General features: G+C 31.5%; 2 protein-coding genes across 3 annotated transcripts in view; one reads left to right on the top strand and one right to left on the bottom strand.

Moving 5' to 3' along the window:
- The first annotated feature begins 444 nt into the window (after positions 1–444).
- LOC115886703 lies at positions 445–14,206 on the top strand. 2 transcript variants are annotated; one of them, XM_030905970.1, is made up of 7 exons: positions 447–635; positions 7,757–7,965; positions 8,220–8,340; positions 10,177–10,377; positions 12,511–12,683; positions 13,606–13,825; positions 13,980–14,206. In XM_030905970.1, exons 2-7 carry the CDS (start codon positions 7,800–7,802, stop codon positions 14,128–14,130), a joined length of 1,032 nt encoding a protein of 343 aa, XP_030761830.1. In that variant the 5' UTR covers positions 447–635; positions 7,757–7,799; the 3' UTR covers positions 14,131–14,206. The 2 variants fall into 2 exon arrangements, with proteins under 2 accessions (XP_030761831.1, XP_030761830.1); XM_030905971.1 differs by lacking the exon at positions 10,177–10,377 and having other exon boundaries at positions 445–635.
- Positions 14,207–14,350: 144 nt separating this feature from the next.
- The window catches only part of LOC115886620, a 37,308-nt gene continuing 30,171 nt past the window's right edge, over positions 14,351–21,487 (bottom strand). Inside the window, exons 3-7 of the mRNA XM_030905862.1 lie at positions 19,323–19,513; positions 18,961–19,180; positions 16,059–16,188; positions 15,752–15,989; positions 14,351–15,624 (exon numbers count right to left, since the gene is read on the bottom strand). Of these exons, the coding sequence (XP_030761722.1) occupies positions 15,438–15,624; positions 15,752–15,989; positions 16,059–16,188; positions 18,961–19,180; positions 19,323–19,513 (966 nt within the window). The 3' untranslated portion in view covers positions 14,351–15,437. The remainder of the gene's footprint in view (positions 15,625–15,751; positions 15,990–16,058; positions 16,189–18,960; positions 19,181–19,322; positions 19,514–21,487) is intronic.

Below are 21,487 nucleotides of genomic sequence, written 5' to 3'. Positions count from 1 at the left end.
GTTCCAAGCTCCTGATCTGACAATTCTGTCAGTACTGTTTCCGCCAATGAGCATTCTAATCACTGTCGCATTGGCATATCTACCGATGACAACGTGCAGTGGTGGTAGGTCTAGAATGACTCTCATTGCTGCTGTTTTGCAGGTTCTCATGGCTCCTGTGATGCAGATACATGCCAGTCTCTGCATTTTGCACAAGTTTTGTCTTGCTGTACGTTGCTTTAGTTTTGTGTATCAAATAAATGCACCCATAAATGTAATCATCAGTTCTATTATCATGGTCAGTGTTGAAAGCCTCTTATGATATGCAGAAGAAACATTTATTATAGTTCACCTTCAAAATAAGTTAGAAATATGCCCCCTGAGTTATGTCCGTTGACACAGCCGCAACTTTTCGGCCATTCTTCGTCCGATTATTCGCGTCCATTTAATATTCCGCGGCCTTCTTCGCGACCTAGACATTACGTCGGGCCTCTTCGACAGTCAGTTGTTATCAAGACCTCGGGTGGCGCATCCGACCAATCCTCCGACAGAACCGCATCGCAATTTTCTTTTTTTTCCTTTTGATTTTCTTTTCTTTTTTTCTTTTTCTTGTTCGTTTGTTTCATGCAGATATCGTTAAGTTGGAAAGTAAATAGGTAAGTTGCAAAAAGTTTTTTTAAAGATATTTTTTAATGTTAAACTCTTGGATGTTTTATTTAAGTTAGTAAGACATTGATGCTATATACCAGTTTTTTTTATTTGGTTTATTGTAGTTCTTATTTGGTTACTGTTAACTGCTCTATGCAGGATGTAAAAAATAGTGTGCCTATCAAACTTTAGTGGGGTGATACTCTAGATAAAAATAAAAAAAACGATAAGATTTAAAGTCTTGAGGAAGTTACAGCCCTAACTACCCTAACTTGAAACATATCTTGTAAATTATCTGTATATCACCCACTTTCAAGTTTGGTACGCTAGTTTTTTACACCCTGTATATAGAATAAAAGATTTAGAGAGAACATGTTTCTAAATTGACTATAATATATTTGAAAAGTTTATTTTAGAAGATAAGAAAAAATATAGCAAAATATTGCATGTGGTTTAGCAGTTTGATCAATCACTATTTAACCATTTCCAAGGAATTATTAGATCTATTTTAAAACGGTAGTTGATTAGTAATATAGACACACTAAATTTTAACTTTTAATACTGTGATTTGAGCTCATAATAGTATAACAGAATAATTTTGTTGTAAGAAAAGGTGAAATGAAAAAAAATATATAAAAAAGTCTGTATTTCGGTTTTTCAAATTTATATAATTTCACAATTTTCATTCATTTAATTAAGTTATTAAGAAAAAGAAGTTAAGTAATAATTTATCATTTCCAGCATCTCATCGATTTTCAATTATGTCTTATTAGTCTCCGCCATATATTAAGACAATGTCTTTGTAACTGTTGTCTATTGTTGGCTGATTTCCTAATATCTTAGTCCCATCGTAAGTGTCGTCTTTCTCTAGGTCTCTTAATTTCTCGTGAATATCATGCTGTAATTTTTGTGGTCTATCTGTTGCTAGTCCTTCTTGTCAGGAGTTCTGCTCTTTTTCACTTGAGGGATCTGATTATGTGGATGACATCAATAACTTGGCTCTTTTGTCGTATCCATTCTATTCTTTTACGGTCTTTTTTGGTTATTCCCAGCATACTTCGTTCCATTGAGCGTTGTGCGTCCTGCAGTTTCCTCCCCATGTAGCATTTTCACGACTTGCGACCACATGTTTACTAAACACAACGTTGGATTAGTTACAAAAAATAGTTTGCTCCGTACCTTGGGTAATAAAATAAATGTAAACGTTGTTGTAACGTTGTGCCGACGTTGAACTAGTACTACAACAAAGTAAAAGCTTCTGATGCGACGTCGAATAAACGTTGTCTTGTAACCTTTTTTGCTTAAGTGATCTTTAGGTGATTCGGACAACGTAGTTACAATGTTGGGCAATAAAGAGTTTTCCGACGTCACTTTCAGGACCTATTCCAACGTTATGCAAACGTCGTCTGTTTTACTAATTCCAACGTTGTTTAGATTTTCTTATTCTTACGTTGGTAGGACGTCGAGCCACTACCTTTTTGTAACTGTATTGAACCATAACCTGAAATCTTAAATTTTCACTTCATTGTTCTGTTCAGTCAGACAGTGCAGAGCTGTTTTTGCTTTTATAAAAAAAACTTAATTAAAATGGGACGTAAGAAAGGCACATTTAAAACTAAATTTAAATATACATCGACATATTACTGATACTTTATCCAGTCCCTCGTTTATTTAGAATATAGAGGGCGGCACAAGCTAGACTCTAGGATGACTAAATTAGGCAATCTTGCGAATAGTGTACTACATGTTAAGGCTGAACTGCGACTTTATTAGTCCAGGTATGCGACTACTCGAACTACTCCATCTTAATCTCCAAAACAACAAAGTGAAAGCCGCCATGTTGTTGAATAAGAAAATGTTTCGTTCCTAAAATAGCAATTCCTACTTTTTGAATACATTAACTTGAAATATTTGACCCTAAACAACACGCGGAAACAATTTTTTTTCGACTGCGAATGAATTATTTTCATTTTACTAAAAAAAATTTAAGAAATTTTTTAAAACTTCTTTAATTTTAAGGCCCATTAGTATTTTTCAAAGTAGAAACAATACATTTATCAATAAAGTTGTTTGCGTTTAACTTTTTTGCCTTGGGTAACGAGTTACAGAGTTGGTTAAAGTGTTTCAATAATTATGATGTTCAAACATCCTCCATACTTAAATAATTTTGTTTTGTTTTCCTTTACTGCCATCTGGCATATGTCTTTAACTAAATCATAAAAATAATATTTTTACTATAATTATCCCAAATTTATTTCTGTGAATTAGGATTTTAAACAACGTTGCAGTTTGTACTAAATTAGGCTGCTAGCCAACGTAGGTATCCAACGTCGTTTCGACCCAAAAATTATTCTCCATACTAGTGCAGACTAGGGTTGGCACGAGGTTGTGCCGACGTTGCGCCCCGACGGCGACGTTTGGTCGCGTGACACAACGTAGTCCCGACGTCCAAATAGTATATTAAAATAAATATAAATAAATAATATTATAAATAGTATATTATGTTTTCTTCTTTAGATAAAGTGGCATTTAAGGTTTGAATATGATTGAGTTTCTTCCATGCTAACTTCCTTCTGTTAATTTCTGAGTATTAATTATGTTATAAGAATTGTTATTTAAATTATTCATATTGACTGAACAACTTCAATCAAAACGATTGAATAATTTTAATTTAAATTCTTCGAACGGTTTGGTATGATTCAATTTCAAAGTCGTTTATTTGCATTCAATGAGAACGAAAAAAAAGCTGTTAAACATCTCTCTGTAATCTTGGGGTAGCTGAATTGTGACATGAGTGAAGTCAAAGACCATGAGGTTAAGGACATTTTCATTGTCACTGAACTCTTTTGTTGATCAAAAACTTATAACGATATTATCAAGTAAAACATGTGTTGTGTGTAGACTAAAAGACACCTAGGACGATTTATTTGAACTGAACTAAGACGGAAAACCGTCTAAGGAATTTTTTTAAGGATATTACGATTTTTAACAGGAAATTTAAAAATTATCCCACATCATTTTCGAAAAATACAAATTCTGGGATTGAAATATATTATCCTTAAACATATATGAGCACTTATTTAAGACTCGCCCTGTGTATCGCTGCAAAAAACTAAATGCCATTTTCCCAGTTCTACTTTTTGCATATTTTTTGTTTGCATTTTGACAGAATTAAAGGTCAGCGGCTTGTAAAAATTACGTTTTCCTATTTTTTATTGATTAATACATATAATCTCCAGTGGCATAGTAAAAAAATCAATTAATTAGGATTTAAAGTATCAAAAAAGTGGTGGACGTCAATGGAATTATCCATTAAAGAAAAACTAGTATAAGATTGAGAAGTTCGAAGTTGTTTATTTAATTTTAATTGTATGTTAATAAGGAGTGGCCTTAAAAATCTTTGCTTGATTACTGTAAGCCGGTTTATTTTTGTATTTACAGGGTGGCCTAAATAATTCGTAAAAAATATTTTAAAGCTTTTTTCCTATTTTTCTTATCTTTTATTTTAATAAAAGTGTTACAATATATTTTCAATTATGTGTATTTATACATATATAATATTTATTTTTTCTATCTTAATATAATTCATAATAACACTACAGTACGGAAATGAAAGGTTTCACATCATTATTCATTATTCACTTTCTTCCACACAGAGTATTGTAGCCAAATGGTTGGATTTTTGGAAATTGTGAGTCTAAAGCTACAATTTAAAATTATTTTCAAAAAGTACACAGTGTCCCAAATAAAGAAAAAATATCAAAGTTTTATTTTTTTAAACGGAACACCCTGTATATTATTACATTTTTAGTTTCTACGATTAATGTAAAGGTAAATTTGATTAAGGTTTACCGCATTTTAATCTTACTTTTTTTGAAATATTTACAAGTTTTGGCAGCTAAATTGCGTTCTTCAAAATAAACGCCTTGTTTTACGGTACACTAATGATTTAACTAAATGAATAATAAATAACCTTGGGGATCAACACAATTAGCCAGGTAATATGCGATATTCCAAATTGATATTTGAATAAGTCAACGAACTGCCAAGCATTTCTTCTTTGCTTGCCATTAATTTTTCGACAATATCTTCGATGCAAAGGAATTTTTTCGTTGGATGAAGAGAAAGTTTTTTCCATTTTTTTAAATACTCATAATTTATTTCACCAACAACTTTGACTTCTAAGTAAAAATGTTGCATGTATGTAAATTGATACTAGGCACCATACGATCGAAAAAAAAACGGCGTCAAAGAAGGCTAGAGAATGAGGGTCAAAAATAATATTGGTGAGGTTAAGTCCTAGACGTCATTACTAGCGCTTACTGGCCAGATGGCCTGAAGAAAGTTGTATATTATTTTTATAATGGGTAAAAATTATATTTAAATGGTGTAGTTTAAAATTTGAGAAAAAATGTTATTTTGGAAATAGATTTGTGTGACTGAAAATTTTCTATCCTTTTTAATTTTCTTTTTTTTTATTCTTTAATCAATTGGTTTATATTTGCAAATAAATATATTTCAGTTGCTTATTATAAGCCTTCTAAAAATGAAAATGAATTCTAAGAAAAATTTATTCAAGCCACGTATTTGTGTCAATTTGTTTTATAAACCTTCCAAGCAAGGCTTTAATTACTTATTCACAAATGTAACACTTATTAATCGAATGAAGATTTTCAGTGAATAAAAAAGACATATAATTCTATGAAAATTGTATTTAGTTTGAATGTTTTTTGTATTGTTGATTGCGTGCCTCTTGAATATCTCTGAAGAGTTGAAATTGACTCAATATTCAATATCAATGACAACTGATCATAAGTGTATAAAAATATCGAGGTATAGAAATTTCATGGTATACAAATTCATTTTTATTTGAATGTAATAAATTTGAAATAATAATGCGACATAATTATAGATTTTTCCAAAAGCAGAGCAAATTATTTCGTTAGGAATGGTATTTAACAGTATGTATTTTGTTGAAGAGATTAATAGTATTATCTGGTGGTCATCTATACCGTATCCCATGTAAATTTTAATGGGGTCAATTATTGGCTTCCCTAATTATTTTAGAGAATAATTCTATTTAAGTTTATTGAAGAGCACTAAAACCCACATTCAAAAAAATAACTTTAGATATTTTTGATTAGCTCGTTTACGAATTATCGCCGATTTCTTTTTAAATATTTCTCCTTTCTTATGGCCCTGTATTTACTTATGAGCACCAGTCAAGGTAAAAGATAACTCTCAAATGAAGTCATTTCAGAAATTTACCTATTTAGTTGTTAAAAAAGTAGAAAAAAGACTCAAAGTCTCGGTCTCAACGTTTATACAATGTTAAACTGTTACACGTGTTTCGCTCATATACGAGCATCATCAGACAAATACAATTAAAATTAATCCAAATACACGTTCACATTTTACAATTTAAACAACACTATTTAGTGCTTTATAATTATTGAAAACTCATTCCTACATCGGAAATCTTAAAGATGTATTTATAAATACAAATTAATATGAATTAAAGTAAAATAAAGTAATCAATTACAAGGTTAATTATAGTATTATTACAATATTCAATAACTTATTAATTTAGGTACTATTAAATTGTTAGAACTTTAGGATTTAAGAAGATGTTCAAATATTCCTCCATCGACTGCTAGACAATAAGCCAGGCGATCATAAAATTCTCTTCTTACATTCGCTAGTTGGTAAACTGAAATTCTATTGCATTCGGCAGAAATAGCATTTTTTAACTCTTCTAGATTTGGGTATTTTTTATTCTTGTATATCCTGTTTTTTAAATGGCCCCAGAAAAAGAAATCATTTGGCGAAATATCAGGAGACATTGCTGGCCAATTTACTGTATGATTTAGGCCAATAACGTTTCCGTTAAAACTATTGTCTAAATATTCCCGAACAGCCAGGGTACTATGTGTCGGGCAGCCATCCATTTGGTACCAAACTTCCTGATTTTCCCTAGCGGCATCATGTAAAGCAGGTAAAATATGATTTTCGAGTAGTTCCAAATAATATTCTGCATTTAAATTTCGCGTAAGAAATAATGGCCCGATAATATTGTGTCCGAATATCCCTGCCCAAACATTTACTTTCTGTGGATATTGCGTCCTTGTTTCGACAAACCTGTGTTGGTTTTCTTTGTTCCAATATCGATAATTTTGAACATTGGGTTCATTATTTAAGGTAAACGTGCATTCGTCAGTGAAACATATGTTTTTTAAAAATTCCCTATCCGTGTTTGCTCTTTCCATCATATCAAAACAAAACGCCTGCCGCCGTATTTCGTCCCCATCTCGTAGCTCTTGGTGCTTTTCATATTTGAAGGAATAGTATTTAAGTTGTTTCAAAATTCGAAACGCTGTAGTGTGATCTATTCCTATTTCATCCTCAAGTTTCCTTGTGCTGATGTTTCCATCGTTCTCTTCCACGCACAATAAAACTTCCAAGTCGGTATCATTTCTTGCACCTTCTCTTTGTTCCTGCCTTGCTTCATATCTGCAGTTATTTATTAGGGTACCTTTGGTCTCAAATATCTGGATATTCCTTGCGATTGTAGATTTTCCAGGTATCGGTCTGTTCGGATACAGAGCAGCAAACATGTCCGACACCTTTTGATAACTATTTCCTTGATAATACCATTTAATCATCAATACTTTCTCTTCGGTAGTGTAATTCATGGCTAATATTTTCGATGTAGGCATGAGTTTTTAATAATAATAATAAAGCACTAAATAGGTAAATTTCTGAAATGACAACTTCATTTGACAGTTATCTTTTACCTTGACTGGTGCTCATAAGTAAATACAGGGCCTTAAGAAAGGTGAAATATTTAAAAAGAAATCGGCGATAACTCGTAAACGAGCTAATCAAAAATATCTAAAGTTATTCTTTTGAATGTGGGTTTTAGTGCTCTTCAATAAACCTAAATTCTCTAAAATAATTAGGGAAGCCAATAATTGACCCCATTAAAATTTACATGGGATTTCCTATGTCCCGCTCGACGATGCAACACCCGATATAACAATCACACTTGTTCTTGGAAAGCACATACTGTCTTTATATCATATAGGTACATTTTTAATCTGAGACATCATAAAATTATATTTTCTTACAGATGATTCTGAAAATAACACTGGACGACTTACACCTACCCAAAGATGCAGATTTTACAAATTCTAGTTATAGTATGTGCTAGTTTTTTGGAACTGGTAAGAGGTCATGGAAGACTCATGGATCCTCCAGCTAGAAACTCCATGTGGAGGTTCGGATTCCCAAATCCAGTCAACTATAATGACAACGAATTGTATTGTGGAGGATACTCAGGTAGGTAGAGTCTGGATATCAGAGAAATAAGTAACATAGAAGCGCTTTACTATACAAGATGTATGAGTTTTTTTTGAAGAAAATAGTTTTATTAATAGTGAAACTTATACTCTTTGAGACAAGGTGTACGTTTGAGACGACTTTCGTTTCGAACGCAGCAAATTATTTTTTAAATATTTAGAAAGTAAGTGGTAATACCTAGTAGGTATATACTTACATAAATTAGTCAGATTAATGCAATCAAAATGTTTCAGTTCAGTGGGAACAAAATGGTGGAAAATGTGGAATATGCGGCGATGCTTACCATTTAGAAGAACCAAGACCACATGAAGCGGGAGGCTTATATGCTAAAGGAATCGTTGCTAGACATTATAGGTGAGTCAAATTATTGTATATATAGTAGATTATATTAATTGGTAGATAGAAAATACATTTTAATAAATAACAAAATACTGGAAGTAGTAGAAGATTATATTTAAGAAAACTAATACATGGTTCAGGATCTCTACTACCAGGAATCAACAGAAGAATTAAGTTAGCATGGAGTATATACAGGGTTGTTCACCACACACGACACGGAGTATTGTAGCTAAACGATGAGATTTTTACAAATTGTAAGTTTTGGGTTCGATGAAGGACTATTAGAGGTACAATTTAAAAATAATTTTACAAGATACAGAGTGTCCCAAATAAGTAAAAAATATCAAAGTTGTATTTTTTTAAATGGAACACCCTGTATATTATTACATTTTTAGTTTCTACGATTAAAATAAAGGTAAATTTGATTAAGATTTATTATACTTAAACCTTACCGTTTTTGAAGTATTTTCAATTTTGTGAAATTGCAGTAAAAATTTTAAGGCTTCATTTCTCCAAGGGTATCAAAATTTTTAATACTAAATATTTACTGAAGTTTATTTACTGATCAGTTATTGTGTTGCAATAATAAAAATAATACCACCTTATACAGAGTGTCTAAAAATTTATTTTAAATAATTATTAGCTTCAAACGGCAATAACTTGTTTAATTTAAATGGAACACCCTGTATATTTTACGAGAATCAGATGCACAATTTAATTGTCTATCAAATTATATTATACCATTTTTACCTATCTCTTTAAGTTTCCGTAGAAAATGCATTTTCTTGTAATTTAGAACTTATTTATCAATATACCCATGGACTATTGACATTTTAGATTATTTTTAAAGATGTACCAAATTTTTAAAGAGTACAGATACATGACAGATACTAATATTGTCGATATAATTCGTTTATTTCATTAAAAAATAAAAAAAACTGTTTAAATATTTGTTAAAGAGGACCAATTAATATGATTCCAGTATTCAAACTACATTAACTGACTGCGTTGATTAATAATAATTGGTCCAAATACTAAAAAACTGAATTTTGTATGGGCATTAGACAGTGTGATAAAAAGTAACACCTTAAAAATAATATTTCATTTTTTAATAAATGCTTATTTATAACAACAAAGACTTCAATTTGATAACTTATTATTATATTGATTTCTGACTCAAAAATCCACATTTATTTATAATAATTTATTAACGAACACAATTAAGTATGTCATTAATTAGTATATGGGCGAAAATAATGGCGTTATATTTAATTAATGGTATACTCTTTTATAAAGATTTAAATAGTTTTCTTTTTGCATACAAATGGGCTAGTAATATTATCGTTTTGCTAAAAACGATAATATTACTAGTTCATCGCGCGTCGACGAGAACGGCGGGTGACGTCAGACCAATAGAATATCGTTTCAATTCGCGAGGCGTCGTTTGCGTTGTCCATAGTATTTTAATGGCCCGTTTTATAAAATTGTGGTACTGCTTTCAAGAAAAAAGTTTTTTTTTGCATTTACACATATTTATTCTAATAAATTGAACAGTTTCTGGCGAAAAATAAAATATATGCATCTTCCTCATTAAGAGGTAATCTGATGATATTAGCAAATTAGGAGGGATAACATGGACCCGCATAGTCAACATTAGACAACAATGGGCCCAACTACACAGAGATTATCTAAATAATGTGAGGGAGGCTACACCATAATTGGAAATGGTTGAATAAGCTGGAAAATCCCAAGAAAAATGTAAAATTTGGAGCAATATTGAACTCTTCTACCAGTTAAAATACTTTCATTTAGTTACAAGACACCTTGTATAGTTTGATTTATTTTTTTCAGTGTAGGACAAAATATAGACATCGAGATAGAGCTGACCGCAAACCATTATGGCAAGTTTGAGATAGCTCTGTGTCCGAATAACAATCACAACCAGGAAGCCACACAGGAATGTTTTGATAAACACCCCTTGTATTTATCCGGTACAAAAAACGATAATGCATTTGTTATACCTGAAGATGGCGTTAAGAAGAAAGTTTTTCGGTAATCAAATCTCAATAAAATAAAAAATAAATACAATTTCATAAACGTATGTTCCCGGATTGCCTTTACAACAGAAAAAAACTTTTTTATTATTGGCATTGACAGAAAAATGCATTCTTACGGTTATTATATATATAAATTCGGGTCAGAACGTCCTACGACGTTGTCCGATGCCTAACTTCCACCCTGTACGATTTTCCCATCGATCTTCGGTCAGATTTTTCTCGCTTATCGACCTTCTTATTCCTTCCATCCATGTTTTCTTGGGACGTCCTCTCTTTCGTTTACCAGGTGGTATCCAATGAATGACTTGTTTTGGAATTCTTTCATTGTGCATTCTCTGAACGTGGCCGTACCATATTAATTGTTTTTGTTCTATATCATTTACTATTGTTCCCTCTATTCCCATCTGTTGTCTAATGTCTTCATTTCTGATCTTATCCCTCCGTGAAATTCTCATTGCTCTTCTAATCGCGTCCATTTCTGTTGTCTCTAATTTCCTTTTATTCCTTTCAGTGAGTCGCCATGTTTCTCATCCAGCATATTACTCTATATATGCTTTTAACTAGTGTCTCGTATATATTATATTTCCTGATTTTTGTAATTTCAGTGCTCCATAGAATGCCATTTATGCATCTGATAACTCTTCGTGCCTGTATTACTCTCTGTTTATTTCTCTATCGTCCGTTCCATCTCCTGTAAATATCGATCCCAGGTACCTGTAATCTTCACATGCCCTAATTTCCATATTATTGTCTAAAATAAGATTTTCTGTATTAGCTCCAATTGGAAGGTATTTTGTTTTTTCTGTATTTACTGTGAGACCCCATTTAGCATATTCTTCAATTATTTTCCGCACCATATATTCCATGTCATCTTTGTCGTTTGCAATTATGGCCTGGTCGTCTGCAAATTGCAAGGTGTATAGGCATATGTCATTTAGTTCTATACCCATTCCGTTACATTTTCTTTTCCATAGATGTAAGGCCTTGGCAATATAAATTTTAAATAGTGTTGGGGATATACAGCAACCCTGTCGGAGCCGTTTAGTGATAGAAATTTCCTCTGAGAGACCGTTGACCGTTTTTATTTGTGATTTTCCTCCATGGTAAAGATTCTGTACAGCTTTTATCAGAGCTGCGTTAATTCTTGATTCGTGCAATACTTCCCATAATTTTATTATTGGCACTGTATCATATGCTTTTTGTAGATCGATGAATGTTATATGAACTTCCTGGTTCATTGCAGATTTCTTCTCGATGATCTGTTTCAATGCAAAGATATTATCTGTACATGATCTTCCGCTTCTGAAACCATTCTGCTCTTTTTCTTCGTAGCTGGAGTATTCCTCTTCAATTAAGTTCCTCAGTATCCTTCCATAGAGGCGACTCATAGTGCTGGTGACCGAAATTCCCCTGTAGTTATTGGGATCCTTCCTTGAGCCCTTTTTATATATAGAGGAAATATATGCTTTTTTCCACTGTTCAGGTACTGGATGACCATTTAAGCACTGGTTAACTATGTTTGTTAACATTCTAAACAGTTTTTTGCTTCCAGATTCCAGATTTTATGAAGGGGCTTCCAGATTTTATGAGTTCCGCATATACTCCCTCTTGGCCACATGCTCTTCCATTCTTTAAAGACATTATAACGGTCTTTATTTTGTTGATATCCACGTAGATTTCCTCTTCTTCAATATTTATTTCTGGCTGTGGCGGTTCTTGATACTCAGGTCTGTTCTCTGACAACAATTTGGAATAATATTTCACCCATTCTGTGATGGTTATTATTTCTATAGGGGCTGACTCGTGTTTTTCAGTTGTTGTTGTTTTTTGTCTTACGGCTATTATTCCGTTTATAATTTTCCAGATTTCCATTCTTAAGTTTTTCCTTTCCAAGTCCCAAAAATGATTTAATTTTTCTCTAAAACGGTATAGAAATTTGAAAAAATTATAAACGGGATTAACCATTCTAGAACAAGCAACTTTTTATGAAAAATTCATGTTCTCTCAAAAGGTCGATAATAAAAAAATCCTCCTGGAAAAACAATCTGGGGCATACTGTATTATAATCGAGATAACCCTTATTTGCAACCAAAATGGAACTATTTATACAATACTCTTTATGTTATAGATACCAAGTTAGGCTACCTCCATACCTGACATGCACCCAATGTGTCATGCGTTGGGTGTACTATACTGGCAACCAATGGGGTGTTTGCGATAATGGCACACATGCAGTGGGTTGTGGCAAATCGGAAACTTTTATTAATTGTGCTGATGTAGCTGTCACAACTAATGCAGGAGGTAACAGTAATAAATACATATCCTTTTTTCCATAGCAACTGTTAAAATTGCCTTATACAGGGTGGCCCATCGAAAACGTTCCGCAAGGCATAACGGCCAGGATATTTTTTTTTTCAGAAAATCCAAAAAGCACGTCAATTTTGTTTGGGAGGGGGACAACTTTTGCCCCAAAAATGATTGCAAAATCTTCAACCCTCTAAGCGGGGGTGTCAACCCCCAACTTTTTTCAAAGGGGAAGGGGGGTCAAGTGATACCGCAGTGAAAATGGCTTTTTATTCTCTATACTTTCCCGCTTCGCTTTTGAAAATCGGTCGAGTCATTGAGAAAATATGAAGCATTGAAATTTTAAAAGTTTATTTAAGCATTTATCAGAGTAAATGATAATTAAGGATAAATTCGACCAATTTGCTGTTTTTTCTTATTATTTCTAGATGTTTACGCATTTTTTCACTTGCCACACTTGTTCTGTGACTTGAGCGTTGAAGTTCTTCTCAATATCGTTCATTCAATTCAACCCGATCTTAGTGGGACACCCGGTACATATGGGTTATCACTGGAATATTTTTTGAAAAAAAAACTGTGTGCTACTGATTTTTTTCACTTCATTCTGGTGAATCTGGCGACACATTTTTAGTCCTATAATAAAATACGTAACACTTATAGCACAGAATATCTAGCTACGCAAATAGCGTAGCTAGATATTCTGTGCTTATAGTATCTTACCTTCAAAATATTTCATTCGAATCGCTAAAAGCACTTGGAAGAAAATTATAATAATACGACAAAAATTAAGGCTTTCACCCCCTGTAGCTACGAAACGTATGTTGATATTAAAAAATAAATCTTATTTTTACGTGAGGAATCTCCCCACGAGAGATAGCCCATATTTTTGGAAACACCCTGTATAAACAAAATGTTTCAGGTGCCATACCTCCACTGTTTATCAACCAAGACAACCCCTATTTGCTCTACTACCAGGATCTGCGCTATTCGGCCCCCTATAATGTATTCCCTCTGGTGATAAGGGAACAAGTTTGTGTTCCCAAGAAATTATACAGGATGATCCCCGGAGTAGACGAATGGTGTCAAAAGAATTGCTTGAGATATCCCCCCAATTGTCCTACTGAAATTTGTGAATGCCCGTAAGCATTTTTATTTTATCATATTATTTACTTTCATATAATTCTTCTTGACAAAATGGTGAAGGAAAAATAATAAAATCATATTTTTATATTTTTAATATTACTGTTAGATGTCTACTAATTGTTTATTAAAGTAATGTTTATTTTTATTTAGAACAACTTGTGAAGCCGTGGGTGATTTTGAGGGTGAAACAGGTGCTGACGTATACTGTATGGACCAATGTTTAGTCTATCCCGCTACAGGGTGTCCTAGAAAACAGTGCTCTTGTCACGAAGAAAAACCTCTAGATAATTTAGTTTTCTGAGACAATCTTATTATCTGTGTACTTAAAAATATACTTTTTATATGACAAAAAATAGAAATAAAATATTTTTATTATATTGTTGTATTTTCTTATACAATATTTTTTTATATAGTTTTTTACGTAAGAATCTGTAAAATCTGGTAGTTTTGAGAAAAAATATTTTAAACGAAATAAAAGTCAAGTAAAGTAATAATTTTTTATTTACATATATTTTTTCTGGCTTTGTATATTTATCAGACTTTTTACATAACAATTATTGTGATGAAAATTCATAGAAAAAGATAAATTTACAAACTTAAATCTACTAAAAAAGTTAAAATTAATAAACAAAACAAATAGAAAATAAATTTAAGTTGTTTTAATACAGAGTAAAGGAATTCTTTTAACAGTGTTTCGACTGGTATTTTCATTATTTTTTAACAAATTTAGAGTTATTACATTACAATTAGACAAAGAAAAGTATAAAGAATATAGAAATGAATGATAAAAAAAATGAGAAAGTATCCTAATAAATATACTAGTAGCATAAAATATGTCTTAAAAATAATTATTTAAATCTAATTTACAATTTATACAAATAAAGTTGTCTTAAAATGTTGCTTAAAATTCAATAATTTCTAAAATATAAATTTTATAATAGATTTTGTAAAAAAATTAAAGCTTTAGACAAAAATATTGATTATGTTATGAATGCAGATCTGAGAATTGAACTTTTATTGTGAAGTATATGTAACCCATAATACACAGAGCCCTAATAATATATTATCCTATCCAGAATGAATGAATATTAGGACTATGTGTAACATTAACTCCATATACAGGATGTTATTTAAGTATGTAGGCCAAATTTCTAGGGGTAATTTTTTTCGTCTTAATATGACTCAAAGAATTATCTCCTGAAGTTTGGCTATGCACTAAAATAATACCCTATGTACGCTCAGCTCACTAATATGCCTCATTATGAATCATAAAAGACATATGTCTTCACTGGTTAGAATGAGTATATCATAGACTAAAACTAACTACACACTTTGTGTGTTTTTTACAAAAAATCTTCAGGTTTTTAGTTCTTCACTTACTGGTCATCACAGATATTTTTAATTTTGAAATCCTCATTTCATGGTCATTGTCATTGTTTTTGTATATAAATATACAAGCAATAACGTATAAACAAATTGAAACCTGACAATTTTACATTATTATTAATAGTTATTCATAATTTTTTAGTCTATGATACACATTTCGCTATAAGTTTTTATACAAGTATTCGTTTATTTTTCTTCTCTTAATTTTATTTAGTCCTTTTTCTATTTCCCACTGTAGTGACTCCCTATGTGTGATGGAGGCCCCCTATTTTTATACCCCCTACTGCCAGGTCTTGAGTGAACGATGGCATAGTGATCACTGTGTGATGAAATCGATCTTGCTGAATTTAGTGTTGAACCACCTGAGGTATAGCCCTTAGGGTTTTGAGGGGCTCCATTCAAGGAATACCTTGGAAAAAAAAATTAAATTGTTAGTAATATCTTCAGACAAATAAAAGGTATCAAAGATTATATGTATAATTTATGATCTTATATGTTCTTAAAAAAGTTGATTGACTAGATTATTAATAACCTACCTTGATCCATACTGGCTACCATGCCAACTCCTGTAAGGATCATAGTCTTCAATGATACTAGGCTCTTTCTCTATAATCTCTGTCCTGGCACAGGCACAGGTCATGGCAGAACAGAGGAAAATGTTGATGATGAGCATAATGAGGAACAGGATTCCAAAAGCTACGCAGAGCCACAGTAACCAACTGGGATGGACACCAGTTGAGTCTTCGCAGAGTTCTTGAATCAAAGGAGCTTCACCTAGAGAAAAAAATGGTGTAGTAATAGGCAATATTATCATGGAATTAGTTTATTAAGGGGGATACTTACTGGGATCAAGAACAAACACAGTATTGGCAGCTAAAAGGACACCTTCTTCGTTATTTAATGACAAGGAATTGGAGACATCTCCTGAGCAGGATGGTTGTAGGCAAGCTCCTTTGCATAATGCTACATCACACTAAAACAGAACAGGCAGAGTTAGGCAACGTCGAGAATGTCATGTCGACAATTGAATTGTTGACACGTCAGCTAAGTCGTAGTATGGGACAGTGCCTTCTATAAAAGATGAGCCTACGGGCGGACTTTTGTTTACTTCATCAGCTGTACATACTTAGATATTGGGTTAGATTCTGTATTCATATTTGGTCGGTTGATTTTTGGTATTATTTGTTATTGTAGTGCAAAAAACTGATTATTTTGGTGTTACCTACCAGATATATGGTCACTATGATGGTCACTCTGTTTCTCATAAAAAAACACGAAATATTACACGTTATGTTAAGTGCTTTAACCTAAAAGTGCCCATAAATTTTTTATTTATCGTGATTTTTGTGGGTGTTTTTTAAGACTCTAACAATTCATCAATAAAGCTTAAGTGGAGTGTGTTTTTGGTGCTATGCCTCATCTTTGTTGTGTTCCTGGTGGAAAGGATAGTTATACTAGGCAGCCTCAAGTATCCGGAAGAGCAAGAAAAGTGGGTACGAGTTATAAATTAAGAGAATTCTATTGAAACTATCTTTAATAAATTTAAAAATAATATTCTCCCATGATGGTATTAATGAAAACTGGACAATTATGTTTATTTTATTCATATTGTGGAATCTCCACTCCAAGTGTTGTTGGTTCAGCTTCGATAGATTCAAACACGTAAGTAGGTATTATGATCTAGGGAAAAATAAAGAATATGTGTATTAAAGATCATGAAAAAGATTATTATTTTGAGTTCAAAATTAAACAAATATTTTTGTAAAGACAAGAATGATAAAGTTTAAAAGAAGAATGTGTTTTTGTTTGATAATACCGTATGATCGAGAAAAAACGGCGTCCAGTTGGCTTGGAAATAACGATCGATGACATTTCCCATTATAATTTCACATATAAAATGACAACGATCTTCATTTCATAGCCATCGCTGACGCCGTTTTTATTCGATCATACGGTATGTATGTAAAGCATAACATATATTTGTTCAGTAATTTTTACTGAAGAGTGTTGATTATTTATAATACCAAATTAATATCAAATATTTAAGTGATGGCTGAATACAATATGAATAAAATAACAATAAAATTGGTATATTTGCAATACAAAATTTAAGAATAAAGGTTTTAAGAATAAAGGTGTTACTAAAGATCCTAAGAAATTCATATTTCTTTGTTTTAATTGGTCTAATGTTATTTACATTTTATGTAAGAATTATACCGTATCATCGAAAAAAATCGGCGTCTAGTTGGCTTGGAAATGAACATCGATGACATTCCCTAAATAATTGTACACATAAAATAATTAACTAGAATTTTACAATCTTGGAAAATTTGATATTCTTGAACCTTGTTTCTAAATATTCTAAATTTTTTGATTTTCTTGGGATTTAGGTTTGGGAAAAACGCTGATTAAGTTTTCATTTGGTTTCTCATTATTTTTATTTGGTTTAAAAAAAACGTTTTGGCTAACATTATAGCCTTCATCAGTGTTGTGTCATATGAAAAAAATAGTGTCGAATATAATCCAAAAAATTACATATAAAATATTCACACCACGCACCACATAATGTTTACTGCGTACTCCATAGTCAATGTAGATAGTTTTATTGTTAAGAATAATAATTTTAAAAAATATGTGGTCATCTTTTGATAAGTTTATATTAGTTTATTAATTACAGTAAACATTATGTGGTGTGAATATTTTATATTGAATTTTTTGGATTATATTCGACGCTATTTTTTTCATATGACACAACACTGATGAAGGCTATAGTTAGTCGAAACGTTTTTTTTAAACCAAATAAAAATAATGAAAACTCCAATGAAAACTTAAATCAGCGTTTTTCCCAAACCTAAAAATCCCAAGAAAATCAAAAATTTTAGAATAAGTTTACATATAAAATGTCAGCGATCTTCATTTCATAGCTATCGCTGACGCCTTTTTTTAGATGATATTGTACTATTTGTAAACTAATAAATTTATATATTATATAAATTTTCGAACATTGATACTTGCAAAATATACAAATAAATTTTGCGAATGCAAATAATAATACATCACTATTAAAAGATATTGAATGTTTTTTGTTAAATTAGATCGATTTTCAAACCCCAAAATTTAAAATATATTTACATTTTACCCAATATCTTATGTACCTATACATTATTTGTATATTGTAAAACATTTGCTGCATTTGTATGGTTCATAGTTTATTTGCCAAAGTATTTATCACTATAAACAGGTATATATGTTGTAGTTATTAACTGTATATTATGTAAACTATATCATTTTTAAAATACAAACCAAAAATCTGTGGAATAATTATGTTTTCCATGTATTCTACAACATATTTTTTATTAATCCGTAGTATCTAACTAGCGTGACGTCATAAATCTCGCCCCAAGGCTGTTCTATTAGAGACGGCATTGTATGGGGGTACTTGAGTCAGACAGCAGACTTTTACTGATTTTGCTGTCTGTTTTTACTGTTTACTGCTTACTTTTGACGTTTTTTTATTGTTTTTACTGTTTCTTTTGTGTTTTTATGTCGTCAGCTTTTACACCTCTTCAAATAGAGAGCCAAAACAGTAAAACATCAAAAATAGCAAAAGAAACAGTAAATCAGACGTCAAATGTATGAAACAGGCAATAAAAACAGTAAAACAAACGGCTAAATCAGTTAAAGTTTGCTGTTTGGCTCAAGTGCCCCCATATTCACTCTGGTAATAATATTTTCTCTATTTTACCTGAAAGTTTACTTCTGATCCTTCTGGAAACTTGAACATTGATCTTATGGGTGCATCAGCTATACCTTTGGCTTCATCGTAGGTGAAAGTTCCTATTATACCTCCCTTGACAGGACAGCCTCTGTCATCTATGATTGGAACGCTGTTGTTGACTCTGCTGAAGGCAAAACAGTTTTTAACCCTGAAGCCATACGAACTATCTGGTTTGGAAACTTGAATTCTGTGGATAAAAATACATAATTAATAAAAGTATAATTCTAAGTCACAAACAGATATACAGAGTGACAAAAAAAGAAGAACATTATTATTAAATTATAATTATACAAAAATTATAGGTTTTTCAACTTAACAACTATTAGTACCTTAAGGTATAGGGATTGCTGAGTACTGCCTTGTTCACCACTCTGCTTCCATCAAGTATTTGCAAAGACACTGGCGAAGATTGGTTTTTGAATCCAGCCTTTCCACAAGTGATGACGTAGAACTTGTCGTCGGCCAGTTCTAGTGTTTTATGGATTCGTATCGCTATAGGAACTGATTTTTCTTGAGTTTTCTAAAATAAAATACAAAATATGTAAACATAGAACAATAAATAGATATTGATTATGTTATAAAAAGATAATTAAACTTAAGATTTAATAAAATACTGTTATTTGTTCTTTTTTAATCTATAGAAATTTGTTTTGTTTAAGTCTGTCTTCTAAAACACTACATATTTTCAAAATTTTTCTGTAGTACCTTCTAAAATTCTGTACCTTCCTGTATTTAGGTACCTCATTCCTCCTTATCAGCCAAAACTAGAATTCTGACAAAGGCTTATTAGGTACGTTGAACTAACAAATCTAATAAAACATTTTGCAACACTTCATGTACGTATTATCTAAATTCTGACCTTTTTATAGTAATGGTACCCAAGTACAACTTTCTCTAGTGTTATTTATACCTGGGTCTGGTTTAAATACATTTAAATAAAATAGTTATATAAAAAAACTGCTAACTACAAGCCGGTAAATTTTAGTTGTTTAGATAGTAAATTATTTTTTCATGCTTGACTGAAACATTTGATTAAATTTTACTTGTATTAAATGAGTTGTTAACTACAAATTCGTCGTTTTTAATTATTAATACAATTAATTTTATTTCAAATCAATAAAAATACGGTAGTACTACCAACTTAAATTTATTTCCGGAAAAAACAGCTGTACGCCATTTTGGTACATTCTTCCTCTATGTCCAAGTTAGTACCTACGCCTAAGAATGCAGATTACCATGTTTTATAGGCTATATATCTAAATTCGATAAAGGAACTACTTAGACAAACAATACATGTACTCCTACGTAAGTACTTAGTAATGCGCATACTATTCTAAATGCAAATTTTTAAAACTCAAAAAAAGATTTTTTGTTATTCTTTATAAACAAAGAGTTATACTAATTTAATCTCTCCAGCACGAACATGGTTTGTATATGGAGAGATTTCCGCAATTGATAGATAATTAAATAGATTTATCACTTTTATATACGTCAGTATACAAAGAAAATCGAAACTATGAAACTATGATCCCTTCCCCGACACAAACGGTACATTCATTGTGAGACAGGAAATTGTAGAGAGAAACAAGCCCTATAACATAGGATACAACATTTTAATGAACAGTGCTTTCCATAAAATCAGTAAAATGAAAAATATACGAAATAATATACATGTACTGATTTCTATCGAAAATCGACAACTATGAAACTATGAACCCTTCCTGGACACAAACGGTACATTGTGAGACAGGAAATTGTAGAGAGAAACAAGCCCTATAACATAGGATACAACATTTTAATGAACAGTTCTTTCCATAAAATCAATAAAATGAAAAATATACGAAATAATATACATGTACTGATTTCTTTCGAAAATCGACAACTATGAAACTATGATCTCTTCCCTGACTCAAACGGTACATTGTGAGGCAGGAAATTGTAGAGAGAAACAAGTCCTATAACATAGGATACAAAATTTTAATGAAAAGTGCTTTCCATAAAATCAATAAAATGAAAAATATACGAAATACTATACAGTACATCTGCTGGATCTGTGTCTATGAAAGGAATGCGGACAAAAAACATTTAGATAAACAGCAACATATTTTATACGTCGACTTGACGAGTACGTCACCGCAAATCGCTCCGCCCACTCATTTTATTGGCTACTTGCAAATTTGTCGAATTTTTATTGATGAGATGCGTCGTCTAATTTTTTTACGAAAAGCATCGAGAGAATATCGTTTCCGCTCTCACGGATACCCCGTAGCTATAGAACGGACAGACGTACCGTAACTAAAAAAATATGAACGTAACCATGGCTATCTGTGATTAATTTCCATTCTACATGACGACATTTGTAATATTTGTTTTGCACAGAATTCGTTGATTGGTCAAAACATTTTTTTGCCATGCTTACATGAACAAAATCTGAATTATTTTCGAACAAATAATTAGATGTGTGGCGAAATTTTATGACTTGGGTTTACTATTT

Source organism: Sitophilus oryzae, unplaced genomic scaffold (genome assembly GCF_002938485.1).
Source record: "Sitophilus oryzae breed Bouriz unplaced genomic scaffold, Soryzae_2.0 scaffold_494_pilon_pilon, whole genome shotgun sequence".
Classification (NCBI taxonomy): Eukaryota; Metazoa; Arthropoda; class Insecta; order Coleoptera; family Curculionidae; genus Sitophilus; species Sitophilus oryzae.
Note: the sequence above shows the minus strand (reverse complement) of the source record. Positions and strands in the feature narration are given on the sequence as shown.